Raw genomic sequence first — 22,607 nt, 5'->3', positions numbered from 1 at the left:
ACAAATGTACTCTACAGTTTTCCCAAACAAGGAGAACATCATACAACCTCCTTGTAAAAATAAGGAGATGTGGGATGAATGCTAATGAGACAACTATCCACCAAAGTCCAAATGAAGTGGAGCAATGAAGCAAGTATAGGCAACCGTACGGACTTCACCAATGAGAAAAAACCAATATCGTATAGTCAGATGATAAAAGGTCCCAACATGAAAAATAAGAAACAATGCATTTGAGAAAACTAACGACCTAATTTATAGCAAAACAATTTACGAAAAAGAAATACGACATACATGAACCAATTATTAATGACATCTTCAACTACAGGCTCCTGACTTGGGACAGGCACATAAAGACTAGTGTGGCCGGTTTTAACAGGTGAGCGCTCAACCCTCGCCCTTACCTGGGACAGTTGTTTCCCTAAGAATTGTTAGAATAAGAACTGAATGGGTTAACTGAAGGACATTGGTCATGCATTTTGAAAATCTGGATAGGGGCTGAATTTCAATTTAAAACAAAAGCCGGGAGACTTAACTCAGTGGCAGATCCACAGTTGCATATGGGGGGATGGGGGTGGACACTGACTACCTCAGAGATGGATCGCTCCAGTCATGCTTTCCTCAATAATCAACCAATTTTTTCCCACAAAGCACCCCCTAAATCCGCCTCTGGAACTAATGCAAGGAGACATCACTGTGGATGTACACCTAATCGTATTTCCCATTCATTTTTTTTCTCTAAATGCTTTCGGGGTGGGGGGTAGTCCAAATACTTATGACGTCTTGCAAGGCTATTTTGGTTTTTTTTTGGGAGGGGGGCAGCTTGATAGTTAGCCACACGATGTCCTGCATGAAATTGATTGAAGTGGACAAACCTCTTGAGAAAACACAATTAGCATCTATAATCAATAATCTTAATAACAGTTTTCAGGTCGGATTGAGTCAATTTTAAAAAAGGGGGTGTTCTATTAAATTTGTGGAAAATGTACAAAAACAGCGAGGTTTACTTACCTTAAATGTACTAACATTCTGTTTTGCTTCTGGTATATTAAAATTTAGATGATAATAGAGCGTACTTTTCAATGAACTGTCCATTTTCTTCTCCGTGACGGGAACTCCGTCATTGATCATTCTCATTGTTTACATTTAGAAATGACGTCATATAAGAGCGCGTAACATACGGTGTTATTAGAGGTCATTCAACGCAGATAAATAGTCCATTTGTTCTTTGATTTTTTATAAATTACCAATACAAAGTATAAAAAAAACTATTTTGTTTTGTAATTAATTGCTATTATTTTAATTAAGTGTACTGGTGAAAGTAGCTCGCGTAAGTCAAGGCCCTCATTGTGCTATCCGTCTGTAATTCCCTCCGCCTTACGTCACAAGGTCCCTGACGTCATTTAAAGTTTTGTCAACAACTTGGAACCTTGTACAAATTATGATGGCCTCATTTTTCCGTAATTTTAATTTGCAAAAAACAAAACAGATAACTTGCATGTCAATATGAAAGTGATCATAGTCGTGGAACTTGAGAATCGGTTTTCATTTTTAGATTTACAACAGTAAACGCTTTAACAGTTTGCTTTGCAAATTAACGCTTTTCTGTTTACCTATGGGGAGAATATATAGAGGTCAGTCGTAGACTTGTAGTTTAAAAAAAATCGAAATCGGTGTTAAAACACAACTACTGAAGTAAAGGATTTTGGCAACACCATGTTTGTATGCTCTACTGATTCGAATGCATTACATTGAAGATTCTGGAAACATCCAGGTTCGTATGCTGGCATACAGACCTGCGAAATACAACATTTGATTCAATATTGGCCGTTCTGCATACACCAGGTTCGTATGCAGGCATACAGACCTGAGAAATACAATGTATAAATTAAATGTAGACTTTGGCATACACCAGGTTCGTATGCTGGCATACAGGCCTGAGAAATGCAAATTTATTTATTAAGATTCAGGTCAGCATTCCCCAGGTGTTCAATATGCCAGATTCTCGATTTTCAAATGTTTGATAAAAAGAAAAACGTGCTTTCCATTATTTTTCTCGTTTTTGCATACGTTTGTCTTATGAGCAATAATTCGACATATTTGAGTACGAATTATGGCAAATGACCGTGAATGAGAGTTTTTAATTTTAGATGAGAACGTATTTTTTAGAGGGAGGGGGGGGGGCAGAGCCAAATAATCTCCATGGAAATGAGATATGCTTATGCTAAAACAACTTCATACTAAATATCATTGACTTACCATTTGTGGTACCCCTTAAATTGATCTAATTACAAACTTTAAAATTGTTGACACTATAGACACTGGAAAAGCATGCCCAAGCCTTCCATCCTTGGCCTTGTCCTTTTGTAGCAAAATATCTTTATGGGTAAAGCTGTTGTTCATATATCGAAATATTAATGAAAAGATCTCATAACGAGGCTGTTTGGACAGTTTTTGCTGTTTTGCACTAAATATAGGAAGTGTGAAGCCCTTATGCCAATATTAAGACAAAACTATACCTTATGAACATCTGAAGGATATAATTGGTAGATTTATAATACTTTTTGATCTTCAATTTAAAGGGGCTTAAATAGTGGCCTCATCATACCTCCTCTTTTGAAATTTGAAAACACTAAAGGTATTTTTTCCCTATAATGTTGGACCCTGGGATGTCACATCTGAAAGGGTAATATGACAATTTTGACCTATACTTATCATTAGTTGAAAACTGTGTGTTGAGCTCTATGTATTGTTTTTGGTGTTATGGTGTTGAGCTATAGGTATTGTTTTTGATGTTGAGGTCTAGGAATTGTTTTTGGTGTTGAGCTCTAGGTATTGTTTTTGGTGTTGAGCTCTAGGTATTGTTTTTGGTGATGAGCTCGAGGTATTGTTTTTGGTATTGAGCTCTAGGTATTGTTTTTGGTGATGAGCTCTAGGTATTGTTTTTGGTCTTGAGCTCTAGGTATTGTTTTTGGTGATGAGCTCTAGGTATTGTTTTTGATGATGAGCTCTAGGTATTGTTTTTAGTATTGAGCTCTAGGTATTGTTTTTGTGCTGTTTTTGGTGATGAGCTCTAGGTATTGTTTTTGGTGATGAGCTCTAGGTATTGTATTTAGTGATGAGCTCTAGGTATTGTTTTTGGTGATGAGCTCTATGTATTGTATTTTTTGATAAGCTCTAGGTATTGTTTTTGGTATTGAGTTATTTTTCTCAAGACTCACATCTCCTTTGATTTATAACCAATGAGATTTAACCTGGTGTAAGTCTAGGAATAATACGAGTTAACCATGTGTATGCCTAGGATTAATGAGATTCAACCTGGGGTTGGTAAGTCTAGGAATAATATGATTTAACCATGTGTAAGCCTAGGATTAAGAATATTTAACCTGGGGTAAGTCTAGGACCAATATGATTTAACCATGTGTATGCCTAGGATTAATGAGATTCAACCTGGGGTAAGTCTAGGACTAATATGATTTAACCATGTGTATGCCTAGGATTAATGAGATTCAACCTGGGGTAAGTCTAGGACTAATATGATTTAACCATGTGTATGCCTATGATTTAACAATGTGTATGCCTAGGATTAATGAGATTCAACCTGGGGTAAGTCTAGGACCAATATGATTTAACAATGTGTATGCCTAGGATTAATGAGATTCAACCTGGGGTAAGTCTAGGACCAATATGATTTAACCATGTGTATGCCTAGGAATGATGAGATTCAACCTGGTGTAAGCCTATGAAAAATAAGAACATAAATTTATTCAACAGAGAATCAATAAAATATACCTGACAAGTCATTGGTTTAAAGTCTGTTAGAGTCATTGAAGTATCTGTGACATCTGCCAACAGCTGTTGAGCATGAGGACCAACAACATTTAACCCTGAGAATGCTGATGTAAGGTCAGAGATCATTACAGATCCATCTAGTGGACAATGTTTCCTTAGCCAGGAAAATGATCTGGTCTGCTGTGAGGTAGGTGCAATCATGAAGAACCTGTTATTCAGATAAATCAAATGTTATTCTGGTCTGCTTTTGCCTCAATCAGGTCCATTTTTTATTATGCAGAACCATAAATATGTGATGATGATGATGAATGGCTGCTAAACGTCCAGTGGCAAATTAAAACGTGCATATTCAGGACGAGAACGTGTTAAAGTAATATAATATTAACACTGCTTTGTGCAAGACCGACACGCTGAGCCAGATTTTTAACGTGCTAGTTCACAAGGTAACAGTCTGCAGGAAGACATATCACCATAAACAGACGCATTATTCTGACTCATAATCGACCAGTCTTTGCTCTTACTCCTTAATGTCGCGTGCCTAGAGGAGAAGCAGCAAATACCAATTTTGAAGTCTTTGGTTTGACCCGGCTGGGGTTTGAACCCAGGACCTCTCTCACTCGGGTCAAACATGATACCATGAGACCACCGAGGTGGTTACCATACCTATGTATGTTCCTTATTTGTTATTCATCAGATATACAACAGAATAGAAAATTTCCTATGCTTAACTTAATTATTTTTCGGTTCCTTGCATAATTGTTTGTCAATAATTTAACATTCTTATCCAATTAGTAAAGATGACTTTTATTGGTGGTTGTCATATATTTTGAGAGGTAAATTCCACTGTCTACTGGTCGGTAATCTAACATTTTGGATTTTTTGAGTATGTCATTCTTTATAAAAATAAACCAAAAGTCACATTTTTTATTTAAAAAAAATTTGTCAATATTTTATATTATTCTGAATCATAAGTACAGTCTAATAAACTGTCAACACAGAGAAGTGCAAAAGTTGAAATTAAAATAGCAATACTTTAATATGTACGTTATGTAAAATATTCAAAGTCAATGAACCATGAATGAAGGAACAGGACCAAACAATCTCCATGGAAATGAGATGTGCAAATGCTTTTACAACGGCATACCAAATATCAGTGACCTACCACTAGTGGTTTCCCATTAACTGACCAAATTACAAACTAACACATGTAAACTTAGCAAAAGTTGCAAAGTCAATAGACCATGACTAAGGGGGCAGGGCCAAGTTATCTCCATGGATATGAAATACGCCAATGTTAGTACAAATGCATACCAAATATCATTGACCTACCACTAGTGGTTCCCCATAAACTGACCTAATCACAATCTAATAAATGAAAACTAAGCAAAAGTTTTCAAGTCAATAGACCATGACAAAGGGAACGCGCCATAAAAACTCCTTGGAAATGAGATATGTCAATTCTAATACAAATGCATAACAAATATCATTGAGCTACCACTAGTGGTTCCCCTATAAACTGACCTAATCATTAACAAATACATTGTTGATGCGGCTGCCACCAACACCAGAAACAGCATACCTATGTCTCAAGGGGAGACAAAAATGTATGGTGTTTATGTTTGATGCTGGGTGTGTACCTATGACATCAAGATGTGTAGATGCCAAAGACCAGATCAATATTTTTTATTTTATCAATAGATCTTTGGTTAAATTGTATAATTCATTGTACTGAATGTTTGCATGACGTGTGTTTATACATATTATACATTTGACAATACATACCTGTTATCTGTCAGCGGTACAATAGAACAGTCATTTTCGTATCCTCCACGACTGTTCTGCATTCCTGTATGTATGACTGTTCCGATTGGTTGGTTTATGTCATTTGAACTTAAATACTGCAGTAAATCTAAAGCTTCTGATCCCTGAGACTGTAATTAAATAAATTTTATATAAAGTATTACTGGTCAACAGGTTTTAGATCTTAGTATAACAAAATATATCAACGTTTTAACTTAACCTCAATCTTATCTGCAAGATTTTACTGTGCAAGCTTCAAAACTGCAAGAAAAAAAAATATTGAAGAAATACTAAATCACTTAACTGGCACGGTACTATTGAAACAAAGTTTCAGTAATCACATATTTTAGTAATTTTGAAGTTTCCTTTGATCTTCAATACAGATTTCAAGAACTTCCCCATTTATAATGAACTTCTCAATAATTTCTACATAGATCAGTTATTTCTGTTTTATATCAGTGGGATGTAAGACCATTTATCAGTAAGACAGAGGTCAACAATTTTAAGTAACATGAATTGACTTATTTATACTTTGAAAGATAAATTTCAAGGTTTTGTCCTGATTTACACAATATTCAATCTTATGCTTAATTCAACTGTAAAAATTGACAGGCATATCGTCGTGGGAATCTTATAATGATGTATTTCCCATTTGGTAATAGTGGTAAAAATTTAAATTAAAGTTTAAAAGCTTAATGTCATAAATATTTGACTGAGACATAAAATGTTACATAGGAATCGAATTTACGTATATGAAGAGTAACTCCTTGTTCGATTGTTTTTTTTTTAAAAAGACAAGCAACTTATATAAATAAAGCATCCCTTTTTTTGGAGATAGAACATTTCACTACAAATAATGTAGTTTTAGAAATTTATCTCTATATTTCAATTGGAGATATACCATGGATTTTTTAACTTTGAAATATCCCCAATTCTCTACTGCTGGATTTGCTAAGAATTGCTCATAGATTGAGTTCAAACCATGCAAACCAATTAATCATAGTACTACATGTACTAAGATAATTATTTAACAGCAAAAATACATGAGAAATATTGGAGATGCAACACTATAAAAAAATCTTTTCTGAACTAACTAGATGAATAAGCTATTATAATCCAATGAGAGTGTGGAGATGGAACAGTGTAGTTCTGAAAAAAACTCCTGGAGTGTAAAAATCTCGTATTATAGTTGCATAGGGAGATAGACCATTGCACTTGGATCTGGCAAATATATAGCTATCTCCAATTTTATCAAAAGTGGACATATAACACTATAAGATGCACACGACGATATTCTAATAGTAAAAGACTGATTGATAAATTGTTGTTTTTTATGCCACTTTCAGAATATTTGGCTATAACATGGAGGCCAGTTTTTAATAATGGAGAAAGTTGGAGTGCACCGGGGAAAACAGCTTTGGTAGGAAAACTAGCAATCTGACTTGAGATTTGATTTGAATGCACCTTGCCATAAAAATATTCAAAAAAGATTACACTCTTACACAATATAAATATTGCTGGGGCATAAAAAGGATTACACTCTTACACAATATAAATATTGCTGGGGCATAAAAAGGGTTAAACTCTTACGCAATATGAATGTCTCTGGGGGTATTATAAGACCCATTAACCCACTTTATTTCAGAAACCACAATAGCTGGAAAATTTAATATAGCTTTTAACCTTAATAACATAAGTCAATTTAATATAAAGTATAACGCATCAAGGTCTTCTACCTTCTGAGATATTAAGCATTTAAGTAATGAGTTAAAAGCTGCTGCTGCCGGATCACTATCCCTTTGGCTCGCTTTCTGCGACATGAGTTGCAGGTTCGCCAAAAATCAATCCAAATTAAATTAGATTTAAAAAAAAATTTAAAGGAAGTGATCACTTAGTAAGAGTTCAATCCAGTCAGTTTTGACAGTAGAAACTAACTCACCATTATTTCAAACTTTGAGAAGGATGACATATCAATCAAGCTGACCCTTTCTTTACATGACCAGTACTCATTCTTTACATGCTCATGCCAGATAGGTTTACCAAATGTACCCTTCTGTATGCCCCATTGTTCTTCACCTGAAAAATAATTAGAGTACTGAAATACTGACACAAACAGTGACATGTCAGATAGGTTTACCAAATGTACCCTTCTGTATGCCCCATTGTTCTTCACCTGAAAAATAATTAGAGTACTGAAATACTGACACAAACAGTGACATGTCAGATAGGTTTACCAAATGTACCCTTCTGTATGCCCCATTGTTCTTCACCTGAAAAATAATTAGAGTACTGAAATACTGACACAAACAGTGACAAGTCAGATAGGTTTACCAAATGTACCCTTCTGTATGCCCCATTGTTCTTCACCTGAAAAATAATACGAGTACTGAAATACTGACACAAACAGTGACAAGTCAGATAGGTGAACCAAATGTACCCTTCTGTATGCCCCATTGTTCTTCACCTGAAAAATAATACGAGTACTGAAAAACTGACACAAACAGTGACATGTCAGATAGGTGAACCAAATGTACCCTTCTGTATGCCCCATTGTTCTTCACCTGAAAAATAATACGAGTACTGAAATACTGACACAAACAGTGACATGTCAGATAGGTGAACCAAATGTACCCTTCTGTATGCCCCATTGTTCTTCTCCTGAAAAATAATTAGAGTACTGAAATACTGACACAAACAGTGAAATGTCAGATAGGTTTACCAAATGTACCCTTCTGTATGCCCCATTGTTCTTCACCTGAAAAATAATATGAGTACTGAAATACTGACACAAACAGTGACATATCAGATAGGTTTACCAAATGTACCCTTCTGTATGCCCCATTGTTCTTCAACTGAAAAATAATACGAGTACTGAAATACTGACACAAACAGTGACATGTCAGATAGGTTTACCAAATGTACCCTTCTGTATGCCCCATTGTTCTTCACCTGAAATATAATTAGAGTACTGAAATACTGACACAAACAGTGACATACCATATAGGTGAACCAAACTAATCTGAATCCCAGACTTTTCTCATGTAAAGCAAACATCAATCAATCAGACTTTTCTCATGTAAAGCAAACATCAATCAATCAATCAGACTTTTCTCATGTAAAGCAAACATCAATCAATCAATCAATCAGACTTTTCTCATGTAAAACAAACATCAATCAATCGATCAAACTTTTCTCATGTAAAGCAAACATCAATCAATCAATCAGACTTTTCTCATGTAAAGCAAACATCAGTCAATCAATCAGACTTTTCTCATGTAAAGCAAACATCAATCAATCAGACTTTTCTGACACCAACAATAATCACAGTACTGAAAAACTAACACAAACTGTAAGATTCCAGACAGGTTTACCAGAGGAAACATTCAAAGTTCCAAGCTTCAACAAACAGTGACATTCTAGTTTCCCATATATACCCATACCTGCTTATTCCTGGCCCGAAAAATAATTAAAATAGAGGCACCAAAGGGACATTCAAACTCATAAGACAAACTGACAACACCATGGCAAAACACAAAAAATACAATGAAAAGACAAACAACAGTTAAAAAAAACACAACATAGAATGCAAAAGACTGAGCAACACAAATCCCACCAAAAACCTGCGGTGATCTCAGGTGCTCCAGAAGATTAAGTAGATCAAAGTACTGAATACGGACAAAAGCAGTGACATGCCAGCTAGGTTAACTTTAGGTATTGTTATGTATTTCAAGCTGTTCCAGAACAGGTTCAAGAACAAATCCTGAAATACTTTCACAAACAGTAACATGCCATGGAGGTCTATCAATCTCAATGCATGCCCAGCAGTTCCTGCTTTAAATAAACACAATATAACATGCCTTGGAGGTCTATCAATCTCACTGCATGCCCAGCAGTTCCTGCTTTAGATACACACAATATAACATGCCTTGGAGGTTTATCAATCTCACTGCATGCCCAGCAGTTCCTGCTTTAGATACACACAATATAACATGCCTTGGAGGTCTATCAATCTCACTGCATGCCCAGCAGTTCCTGCTTTAGATACACACAATATAACATGCCTTGGAGGTCTATCAATCTCAATGCATGCCCAGCAGTTCCTGCTTTAGATACACACAATATAACATGCCTTGGAGGTCTATCAATCTCACTGCATGCCCAGCAGTTCCTGCTTTAGATACACACAATATAACATGCCTTGGAGGTCTATCAATATCACTGCATGCCCAGCAGTTCCTGCTTTAGATACACACAATATAACATGCCTTGGAGGTCTATCAATATCACTGCATGCCCAGCAGTTCCTGCTTTAGATACACACAATATAACATGCCTTGGAGATCTATCAATCTCACTGCATGCCCAGCAGTTCCTGCTTTAGATACACACAATATAACATGCCTTGGAGATCTATCAATCTCACTGCATGCCCAGCAGTTCCTGCTTTAGATACACACAATATATCATGCCTTGGAGATCTATCAATCTCACTGCATGCCCAACAGTTCCTGCTTTAGATACACACAATATAACATGCCATGGAGGTCTATCAATCTCACTGCATGCCCAGCAGTTCCTGCTTTAGATACACACAAAATAACATGCCTTGGAGGTCTATCAATCTCACTGCATGCCCAACAGTTCCTGCTTTAGATACACACAATATAACATGCCTTGGAGGTTTATCAATCTCACTGCATGCCCAACAGTTCCTGCTTTAGATACACACAATATAACATGCCTTGGAGGTCTATCAATCTCACTGCATGCCCAGCAGTTCCTGCTTTAGATACACACAATATAACATGCCATGGAGGTCTATCAATCTCACTGCATGCCCAGCAGTTCCTGCTTTAGATACACACAAAATAACATGCCTTGGAGGTCTATCAATCTCACTGCATGCCCAACAGTTCCTGCTTTAGATACACACAATATAACATGCCTTGGAGGTTTATCAATCTCACTGCATGCCCAACAGTTCCTGCTTTAGATACACACAATATAACATGCCATGGAGGTCTATCAATCTCACTGCATGCCCAGTAGTTCCTGCTTTAGATACACACAATATAACATGCCATGGAGGTCTATCAATCTCAATGCATGCCCAGCAGTTCCTGCTTTAGATACACACAATATAACATGCCTTGGAGGTTTATCAATCTCACTGCATGCCCAGCAGTTCCTGCTTTAGATACACACAATATACCATGCCTTGGAGGTCCATCAATCTCACTGCATTCCCAGCAGTTCCTGCTTTAGACACACACAATATAACATGCCTTGGAGGTCTATCAATCTCACTGCATGCCCAGCAGCTTTAGATACACACAATATAACCTGCCAGATAAAATTTTATAAACAAAACTGTTCCTAATTTCAAGATAACATTCTCCATCAGCTTTCAGTCATTAATCTAGACTATAAACAGGGCTATTGAAATACCAATAATATATTTTGTCCAAGGACAAGTACTATGCAAAATTCTACTTTCCTGGAAATTATTTGTTGTGCTATTACAGAAATGATTTGTCCCTTCTGGTTGTGCTATTACAGAAATGATTTGTCCCTTCTGGTTGTGCTATTACAGAAATGATTTGTCCCTACTGGTTGTGCTATTACAGAAATGATTTGTCCCTTCTGGTTGTGCTATTACAGAAATGATTTGTCCCTTCTGGTTGTGCTATTACAGAAATGATTTGTCCCTTCTGGTTGTGCTATTACAGAAATGATTTGTCCCTTCTGGTTGTGCTATTACAGAAATGATTTGTCCCTTCTGGTTGTGCTATTACAGAAATGATTTGTCCCTTCTGGTTATGCTATTACAAAAATTACTTACTGTTGGAACATATTTATTGTACAGAAGACTTTGGGACAATCTGTTCAAGTCAGGCATGACATTTCTACATCCCTGTTTAACATTGATTACTAAAACTATCCCTAGCACCAGCCCTTAATCATTCACCTAGCCTAAAAAAAAATTCAAAATAAAAACAACCCAACTTACTATCAGCTATATCAGAGAAATACATGGGTCTTTCATATGCATTAGTTTCACCAAAGCATGCACCCTCAGCCTTAAGTCGAGTATATAGTGGTGATGTACGTAAGTTACGTCCCGTTTTCCATTGCTGTCCTGGATATTTCATCCTGTACATTCCTGTAAAACAACATCACATTTAATTCTCATTCACTATTTATAGACCACAATTAGTACTATATGTTTTCTGTCATCCTTCTGCCATTTATCATTACATCATCTCTTAAAAAAATAGATCAAAAACTCAAATGCTGGGTTGCACAGAATGTTCCCTCATGTAAATGACAAGGGCGACATTTTACATCAAGGGGAGTTTGTGGCAGAGTTTAGGATATTTTAATATTATAGGATTGTTAAAAATTAATTTTATAACAGTGTTTGATATTTTAATATATTAGTGTATTAAAAATCTTAAACCCTTAGACCATCGTTTGGTTACATCAGTATGCAGAAAAAACTGATAATCACTGGAGTGCGAAATTTCAAGATTACATGAGATTTGTCAAATAGGCAAACACTACTGCAAAAAATACATAATGACCCTAACATATTTTCCTTTACCTGACCAACAATTTTTGTCATATAAGGCAGAAAAGGGATAAAATATTGAGGTGATTGGCAAATTGTTAATTTCTCTCAGAAAAGTATCTCCCCATCTGCAAAATTTCATCACAGGTAAGATATAATTTTTGCAGAGATCTTTTCAGAAATTTATGAAGTAAATGTGGATTGAAGTTATCTTTTGAATAGAAAAGAGACTAGAGACATAATAAATACTATGTACTTTCCATTATTGTTAGTAAGGGGAAATAGAAGATATACAATGACAGTTTATATAAACTAGAGGGTCAGCCAGTAAAATGATACCCTGCCACGTTTTTCATCTTTTACTTGGACCTTGCAGGCAGATCATCCAATTTATTCACACCCTCTGTTGTGGGTAACAATAATATCAGAAGCAAATATATAACTGAAACTGTGTTTGTGACCTTGACCTTTCAGACAGACTCTACAACTAATTTGCAATTTACATAATAATAAGTATCATTATTTAACATCCTTAAAGGTATATATTGGCATCTAACATGTCTTTGTGTATGTGAATATAGACTTTGTAAGTTGAACTAAGTTGTGACCTTGACCTTGGAGACAGACATTGCAACCTTATTTGTCACACATCGTCTCATTAATACCAAGTATCATTAACATCCTTCCAGACATTTCAATGTTCTGAACAGGAAACTACTTGCACATATTAAATACAGACAAATGGATTCCTACCCTACTGAACTTGGTTAGTGCTAGGTATAAATATCCTTTAACTTCCTCATGTGATGTACAAACCTAATGATTCTTTAACTCTCTCCCTGAGAAACCGCCTGTTGTTATGAAATGGTACAAATCGTAGAATGTCATGAGCTTCTAAATTAATGCTTGGCTCTCCATCAATTATCCACCCAGCAATTTGTTTTCCCACACCACCAGATGCTACAACACCAGTTGAGGACATTCCTGCAGCTACAAAGTATTTACCAATCTGGAATTACATGGATATAAAAATATTAAAACATGATTCTCATGAACAGGTTTCTGATACAACATTCATGTGGCTACAAAGAATTAATCAATCTGGAATAACATAAATAGAAAATTATCAAACAGGATGGTAAAAAAAGATTGCTGATATGACACCCTCACACCCATGTGGCTACAAAGTACTATAAAGGTTTATGAGACAATAACTCAACCATACAATATCACCAAATCAGTCTTAGTATCTACAGAAATACATTTTTGCAGATTCCCCTAGAATCAGAAGTTAAACTCTCTGATTGACAAACTGACAGACTTTAGCTGTTTCCAGGGATACATACCTCAGCAGATTCCCCAAGAATCCAGCTACCATCAGGAGTAAAACTTTCTGGTCCGTTGACAAACTGACGTACTTCAGCTGTTTCTACTGCAGGCATACGATTCAAAATAGCATCAAGTAATATTTCTAAAAACAGAAAAAGAAAGCATTCACATAATACTAAATGACATCAGATCCTCACATTTATATCTAATTTTAACTCTTTTACTTACTGTACCCCCACCTTGGTTTATGAGGAATTCCAAATTCCTTGGAAACTGAACATTCAAATCAACTGGAAATTCAACCCAAGAGCAGAACCGTGGTATGGTGAGTGAAGGGATAGACTGATAAGAATAACAAAGACAACACTGAAAAAAGTCCTAAGAAGATCCCAAGTTAATAAGGATTTGTTACAAACAGTTCTTGCAGAGATTGAAAGCATTATCAATGATCGCCAAATACATGTTAACATAAATTTGGTAGGATATCTGAGATCAAAGCCTTTGACACTGTCACATTAACTACAAGGGAGGAGAATATTGTCGTCACAGTGGACAATATGATAGCATCAACAGAGGAGAATATCGTCGTCACAGAGGACTATATGATAGCATCAACAGAGGAGAATATCGTCGTCACAGAGGACAATATGATTACATCAGCAGAGGAGAATATCGTCCTCACAGAGGACTATATGATAGCATCAACAGAGAAGAATATCGTCGTCACAGAGGACAATATGATAACATCAGCAGAGGAGAATATCATTGTCACAGAGGACAATATGATAGCATCAACAGAGGAGAATATGGTCGTCACAGAGGACAATATGAAAACATCAACAGAGGAGAATATCGTCGTCACAGGGGACAACATGATAACATCAGCAGAGGAGAATATTGTCGTCACAGGGGACAATATGATAACATCAGCAGAGGAGAATATCGTCGTCACAGAGGACAATATGATAACATCAGCAGAGGAGAATATCGTCATCACAGAGGACAATATGATAACATCAGCAGAGGAGAATATCGTCGTCACAGAGGACAATATGATTACATCAGCAGAGGAGAATATCGTCCTCACAGAGGACTATATGATAGCATCACCAGAGAAGAATATCCTTGTCACAGAGGACAACATGATAGCATCAACAGAGGAGAATATCCTTGTCACAGAGGACAATATGATAGCATCAACAGAAGAGAATATCGTCGTCACAGAGGACAATATGATAACATCAACAGAGGAGAATATCGTCGTCACAGAGGACAATATGATAACATCAACAGAGGAGAATATCCTTGTCACAGAGGACAATATGATAGCATCAACAGAGGAGAATATCCTTGTCACAGAGGACAATATGATAGCATCAACAGAGGAGAATATCCTTGTCACAGAGGACATTATGATAGCATCAACAGAGGAGAATATCCATGTCACAGAGGACAATATGATGGCATCAACAGAGGAGAATATCCATGTCACAGAGGACAATATAATAGCATCAACAGAGGAGAATATCCTTGTCACAGAGGACAATATGATAACATCAACAGAGGAGAATATAGTCGTCACAGAGGACAATATGATAGCATCAACAGAGATGAATATCCTTGTCACAGAGGACAATATGATAGCACCAACAGAGGAGAATATCCTTGTCACAGAGGACAATATGATAGCACCAACAGAGGAGAATATCGTCGTCACAGAGGACAATATGATAGCATCAACAGAGGAGAATATCGTCGTCACAGAGGACAATATGATAACATCAACAGAGGAGAATATCGTCGTCACAGAGGACAATATGATAACATCAACAGAGGAGAATATCCTTGTCACAGAGGACAATATGATAACATCAACAGAGGAGAATATCGTCGTCACAGAGGACAATATGATAACATCAACAGAGGAGAATATCGTCGCCACAGAGGACAATATGATAGCATCAACAGAGGAGAATATCCCTGTCACAGAGGACAATATGATAGCATCAACAGAGGAGAATATCATCGTCACAGAGGACAATATGATAACATCAACAGAGGAGAATATCCTTGTCACAGAGGACAATATGATAACATCAACAGAGGAGAATATCGTCGTCACAGAGGACAATATGATAGCATCAACAGAGGAGAATATCCTTGTCACAGAGGACAATATGATAACATCAACAGAGGAGAATATCCTTGTTACAGAGGACAATATGATAGCATCAACAGAGGAGAATATCCTTGTCACAGAGGACAATATGATAGCATCAGCAGAGGAGAATATCGTCGTCACAGAGGACAATATGATAGCATCAACAGAGGAGAATATCGTCGTCACAGAGGACAATATGATAACATCAACAGAGGAGAATATCCTGGTCACAGAGGACAATATAATAGCATCAACAGAGGAGAATATCGTCGTCACAGAGGACAATATGATCGAATCAACAGAGGAGAATATCCTTGTCACAGAGGACAATATGATAGCATCAACAGAGGAGAATATCTTTGTCACAGAGGACAATATGATAGCATCAACAGAGGAGAATATCGTCGTCACAGAGGACAATATGATAACATCAACAGAGGAGAATATCCTTGTCACAGAGGACAATATGATAGCATCAACAGAGGAGAATATCCTTGTCACAGAGGACAATATGATAACATCAACAGAGGAGAATATCGTCGTCACAGAGGACAATATGATAGCATCAACAAAGAAGAATATCGGTATCGTAGTCACAGAGGACAATATGATAGCATCAACAGAGAAGAATATCGTTGTCACAGAGGACAATATGATAACATCAGCAGAGGAGAATATTGTCGTCACAGAGGACAATATGATAGCATCAACAAAGAAGAATATCGGTATCGTCGTCACAGTGGACAATATGATAGCATCAACAGAGAGGAATATCGTCGTCACAGAGGACAATATGATAACATCAGCAGAGGAGAATATTGTCGTCACAGAGGACAATATGATAGCATCAACAAAGAAGAATATCGGTATCGTCGTCACAGAGGACAATATGATAGCATCAACAGAGGAGAATATCGTCGTCACAGAGGACAATATGATAACATCAACAGAGGAGAATATCCTTGTCACAGAGGACAATATGATAGCATCAACAGAGGAGAATATCCTTGTCACAGAGGACAATATGATAACATCAACAGAGGAGAATATCGTCGTCACAGAGGACAATATGATAGCATCAACAGAGGAGAATATCCTTGTCACAGAGGACAATATGATAGCATCAACAGAGGAGAATATCTTTGTCACAGAGGACAATATGATAACATCAACAGAGGAGAATATCCTTGTCACAGAGGACAATATGATAGCATCAACAGAGGAGAATATCCTTGTCACAGAGGACAATATGATAACATCAACAGAGGAGAATATCGTCGTCACAGAGGACAATATGATAGCATCAACAAAGAAGAATATCGGTATCGTAGTCACAGTGGACAATATGATAGCATCAACAGAGAAGAATATCGTCGTCACAGAGGACAATATGATAACATCAGCAGAGGAGAATATTGTCGTCACAGAGGACAATATGATACCATCAACAAAGAAGAATATCGGTATCGTCGTCACAGAGGACAATATGATAGCATCAACAGAGAAGAATATCGTCGTCACAGAGGACAATATGATAACATCAGCAGAGGAGAATATTGTTGTCACAGAGGACAATATGACAGCATCAACAAAGAAGAATATCGGTATCGTCGTCACAGAGGACAATATGATAGCATCAACAGAGAAGAATATCGTCGTCACAGAGGACAATATGATAACATCAGCAGAGGAGAATATCGTCGTCACAGAGGACAATATGATAACATCAGCAGAGGAGAATATCGTCCTCACAGAGGACTATATGATAGCATCACCAGAGAAGAATATCGTCGTCACAGAGGACAATATGATAACATCAGCAGAGGAGAATATCGTCATCACAGAGGAGAATATCGGTATTGTCGTCACAGAGGACATTATGATAACATCAGCAGAGGAAAATATCGTCCTCACAGAGGACTATATGATAGCATCAACAGAGAAGAATATCGTCGTCACAGAGGACAATATGATAATATCAGCAGAGGAGAATATCGTCGTCACAGAGGACAATATGATAACATCAGCAGAGGAGAATATCGGTGTTGTCGTCACAGAGGACAATATGATAACATCAGCAGAGGAGAATATCCTTGTCACAGAGGACAATATGATAACATCAACAGAGGAGAATATCCTTGTCACAGAGGACAATATGATAGCATCAACAGAGGAGAATATCCTTGTCACAGAGGACAATATGATAACATCAACAGAGGAGAATATCGTCGTCACAGAGGACAATATGATAGCATCAACAAAGAAGAATATCGGTATCGTAGTCACAGAGGACAATATGATAGCATCAACAGAGAAGAATATCGTTGTCACAGAGGACAATATGATAACATCAGCAGAGGAGAATATTGTCGTCACAGAGGACAATATGATAGCATCAACAAAGAAGAATATCGGTATCGTCGTCACAGTGGACAATATGATAGCATCAACAGAGAAGAATATCGTCGTCACAGAGGACAATATGATAACATCAGCAGAGGAGAATATCGGTGTTGTCGTCACAGAGGACAATATGATAACATCAGCAGAGGAGAATATTGTCGTCACAGAGGACAATATGATAACATCAGCAGAGGAGAATATCGTCGTCACAGAGGACAATATGATAACATCAGCAGAGGAGAATATTATTATAGACTTTTACTTATAATTTGTAAAACTTTTAACATTTTTTAGCACTGTTATTACGTTATAGTATTTTTAGAATCGATACAGAGTGAAGATATTGTGATCTTAAGTAGTTTATATAAAAGATTCTGGTATGTGGAGATGGTTGTCATTATTTCTTTAGAATAATATGTCATACCTGTGTTAAGGATGAAAGCAGGGGATGTTATTAACAAAACAAAGACATGAAGGGGATTCACACTCAAACTCACTTTGCATGTACAATAAATAACTTCAAGAAAAAATGCTGATTGAGCAAAAACTTTTTTGTTTTTGAATGGATTGGATTAGAAACTATCATTTGAAATGTAATAAAATGTAGATATATATTTACGAAAGTGGTCCCAATCTTCTGGTAGTAACTGAAACTCAAACTTGTCTGGAATACTTGTATGGAAAACTGGTTTAGCTACAGGTTCAAAACCTCCTGCCATTACACCCCCACTCCACTCTCGATAGTAGATTAGTCCATCATAATCTCTAATCACTGAAATAAAATAAAATTATGGATCAAACTGTGGCATTACACCCCAACTCCACTCTTAATAATAGATTAATCCATCATAATCTCTAATCACTGAACTAAAATAAAATCATGGGTCAAACTGTGCCATTACACCCCCACTCCACTCTTAATAGTAGATTAGTCCATCATAATCTCTAATCACTGAACTAAAATAAAATCATGGATCAAACTGTGCCATTACACCCCCACTCCACTCTTAATAGTATATTAGTCCATCATAATCTCTAATCACTGAACTAAAATAAAATCATGGATCAAACTGTGCCATTACACCCCCACTCCACTCTTAATAGTAGATTAGTCCATCATAATCTCTAATCACTGAAATAAAGTAAAATCATGGATCAAACTGTGCCATTACACCCCCACTCCACTCTTAATAGCAGATTAGTCAGTCATAATCTCTCATCATTGAAATAATTCAAAACCATGGTTCAAACGCTCCTTTCATCACACCCCTGTTCCAATTTCTATAGTAGACTATCAGATTCTATAAGAATTTACCCGTCAAGAGTTGATGTTAGGTTGGGGTTGCTTCTAAGAATTAAAGGACATTATTTTGACACAAAATTGGTTGTAATTTTACCTTTATTATATTTTTGTTTTTCTTTTTTAGGGGCAGTGGGCATTTCAACCACTGCCTGAATCAGCACCTGAATATTGCCTTCCTCCCTGTTCCACTTTTAAGTCTTTCAGATTCAATTGAATTTTACTTAGCAATATAACTTCATCCCTATCCCATTTTTTCCTATCTTATGGATTCTATCAGTTTTTACCTGATAATTAAACCCTGCTCCCTGTCCCAGTCTCTGTCTATCTGTCAGAATACTTACCTGGTAAGGTAGAATCCACTCCTGTCAGAATACATTTTATTTTACTTGGTAAGGTAGAATCGACTCCTGTCAGAATACTTACCTGGTAAGGTAGAATCCACTCCTGTCAGAATACATTTTATTTTACTTGGTAAGGTAGAATCTACTCCTGTCAGAATACTTACCTGGTAAGGTAGAATCCACTCCTGTCAGAATACTTACCTGGTAAGGTAGGATCCACTCCTGTCAGAATACTTACCTGGTAAGGTAGAATCCTCTCCTGTCAGAATACATTTTATTTTACTTGGTAAGGTAGAATCCTTTCAGAATACATTTTATTTTACCTGGAAAGTTAGGATCCACTCCTGTCAGAATACATTATAATTTACCTGGTAAGTTAGGATCCACTCCTGGCACATCTTTTGTAACAATGTAGAAATGTTCTGTTGCATGTAATGGTACTTGTACTCTAGGTTGTGACTTCTTTCCTATCTGTCTACTCCACTGATAAAGAGACAAAATAATTGCAATAGGAAAAAAAAGAAGAATGTGTCAATGGGACACAGATGCCTTAGCTTGAAAATATCCAAGAGTCAATGTACTAATTCAAACCTAATAGGTCCTATTGACTTTTTGTTTTCTTTGAAATGTAATGACATTTGTTTCTGTATGTTGCCATTTGAGATTACTCTGCTCTGGGGTTTGGGTGCTCTCATTATTTCAATAACAAACAGTAATGGGGTACCTCGAGAACAGTGAAAGTGACACCACCCTAATTGGATCTGTGTTTCGTGGTAATAAGCATTGCTTATAAGTTTCATACCATTTGTAAAAGATAGCAAAAATTTAAGAAAATTGTTAAAAATTTACTATAAAGGACAATAACTCCTTAAGGGGTAAATTGCAAATTTTGGTCATGTTGACTTATTTGTAGATCTTACTTTGCTGAACATTATTGATGTTTACAGTTTATCTCTATCTACAATAATATTCAAGATAATAACCAAAAACTGCAAAATTTTCTTGTAATTACCAATTCAGGGGCAGCAATCCAACAACTGGTCATCTTATTCGTCTAAAAATTCAGGGCAGATAGATCCTAACCTGATGAACATTTTTACCCCATATCAGATTCGCTCTTAATGCTTTAGTTTCAGAGATATAAGCCAAAAACTGCATTTTACCCCTATGTTCTATTTTTAGCCATGTCGGCCATCTTGGTTGGCAGGCAGTGTCATCGGACACATTTTTTAAACTAGATACTCTTATGATGATTGTGGCCAAGTTTGGTTAAATTTAGCCCAGTAGTTTCAGAGAAGACTTTTGTAAAAGTTAACGACGACGGACGCCAAGTGATGAGAAAAGCTCACTTGGCCCTTTGGGCCAGGTGAGCTAAAAATAATATTCTGATTCGTATTTGCATTCAATTTGTTTTAGATTTAATCTTTTTACAAAAAAAACCCATAAAATTAAGGAATATATTGTGAAAGGTTACAAAAAAGGGGAAGTAACTCAAATTTATTGTCAAACAACTTTGAAATAGACAAATTATTTATGACCTTAAGCTAAGGTAACTGGTGTTGATTAACAGTGTGTTGGACACCAAAGCTATCAAGTGAAGCCATGCACTTAATGGGTCACTTAATTTTACAGTTAACACAGCTAGTTGAACTACAGTCCAGGACGAATTCAAAGTTGCCAGTATTTCAAAGGAGAATCACATATGAAATCAGTCTAAAGGCTCAAGAATCTTGGTGAAAAAGGTTCTTTCTCTGAATTCCCAGGTTAATTAACGACCCGACTTTTAAAAATCCCATAATGGGGTGAAATTCTCGGGTGTGACCGTCAGGATACGGGTCAGTTGATAGGTATGGCCTAGGGATTCAATATCATAATTGGTAACTCTTGGTTACAGAACATTGAGGATCCTAGGTTGCGGCCAAGGGATTCCTCAAGCTTTTAGGTCAGAAAAATGCACAAAATCATTGTATTTTGACAATATATCAAAAATGTGTTGATTTTGAAGCCAAAAATGTACTCTTATGACGAGATTTCTATTAGCAAAGGAGTAAATCTTTTGAAATAGATCCATATAAGAACCAAATTATGGCCATTTTGAAACTTTATGATAAAGTTGAAATTCAAGGCCATATTTGGCCTAAGGTGAACCTTGTCCTTTGAACTTGATCTGTGTTTGGTGGTTATTAGCATTGTGTATAACATTTGGTCAAGGCAAACTGACGTTAGAGAATTTCAGGACGTATGTACGGATGGACAAGGGTAACACTTAATGCCTCCTGTGCCACAGCAGGGCATAAAAACTATTTTGTATTATAAAAATGTAAGCAGAAATAAATGGCTAAATCCATGTTTTGGTGAGAAAAAATCCAAAAAATCATTAACATGAAAAATTAAATAGCAAGTGCATACCGGTAGTTTTATATCATTTTGATAAATCAATGCAAGTTTGGTTGGACTCTGTCAAACTGTTTCTAAAAGTTGTGGATTAACAAACTGACATAAGCAGAAAAAGCAGTCCATGTCATTGTTTGGAAAACACAAAATTCCTCAGATACACAGCTTCATGCTCTGGAGAAGAATCCTTGCAAGTTTGCAGTCTGTGCCAAAAACTTTTTGAAGCACTAGCCCAGAGGGCTAGTTGAATAAAAAAAAACACTAGCCTGAATTGATATTAACTAGACCAAAAAAATAGTCTGCGTAACTAGGATCTCGAAGTGATCTGAAACTGCTAGGAGGGTTTGGGGGCATTTTTGGCTTAATTAAAAAATCGCACAAATTTCTGAATTTACAATATTATGTGTCTAGATTGGTGTGTGTTCCATTCATATTACCATTTATCAAACTAAGCTTTCAACTTAATCATCTTTTGATTGCTGATAGTGAGTAAAACAATTGTAAGATATTTTATAC

General features: G+C 36.4%; 1 protein-coding gene across 5 annotated transcripts in view; it reads right to left on the bottom strand.

Moving 5' to 3' along the window:
• LOC127700992 (pyruvate dehydrogenase phosphatase regulatory subunit, mitochondrial-like) overlaps window positions 1-22,607 on the bottom strand; it is a 58,770-nt gene that overhangs the window by 9,710 nt on the left and 26,453 nt on the right. For all 5 annotated transcript variants that reach the window (XM_052204748.1, XM_052204747.1, XM_052204750.1 and 2 more), the window contains exons 8-15: window positions 20,066-20,180; window positions 18,673-18,825; window positions 13,507-13,631; window positions 12,977-13,169; window positions 11,600-11,752; window positions 7,529-7,665; window positions 5,572-5,720; window positions 3,790-3,997 (exon numbers count right to left, since the gene is read on the bottom strand). In XM_052204748.1, the coding sequence (XP_052060708.1) occupies window positions 3,790-3,997; window positions 5,572-5,720; window positions 7,529-7,665; window positions 11,600-11,752; window positions 12,977-13,169; window positions 13,507-13,631; window positions 18,673-18,825; window positions 20,066-20,180 (1,233 nt within the window). The remainder of the gene's footprint in view (window positions 1-3,789; window positions 3,998-5,571; window positions 5,721-7,528; window positions 7,666-11,599; window positions 11,753-12,976; window positions 13,170-13,506; window positions 13,632-18,672; window positions 18,826-20,065; window positions 20,181-22,607) is intronic.

This window comes from Mytilus californianus, unplaced genomic scaffold (genome assembly GCF_021869535.1).
Source record: "Mytilus californianus isolate M0D057914Y unplaced genomic scaffold, xbMytCali1.0.p SCAF_5, whole genome shotgun sequence".
NCBI classification, from domain to species: Eukaryota; Metazoa; Mollusca; class Bivalvia; order Mytilida; family Mytilidae; genus Mytilus; species Mytilus californianus.
The sequence above is the reverse complement of the archived record's forward strand: the minus strand, read 5'-3'. Positions and strand labels throughout refer to the sequence as shown.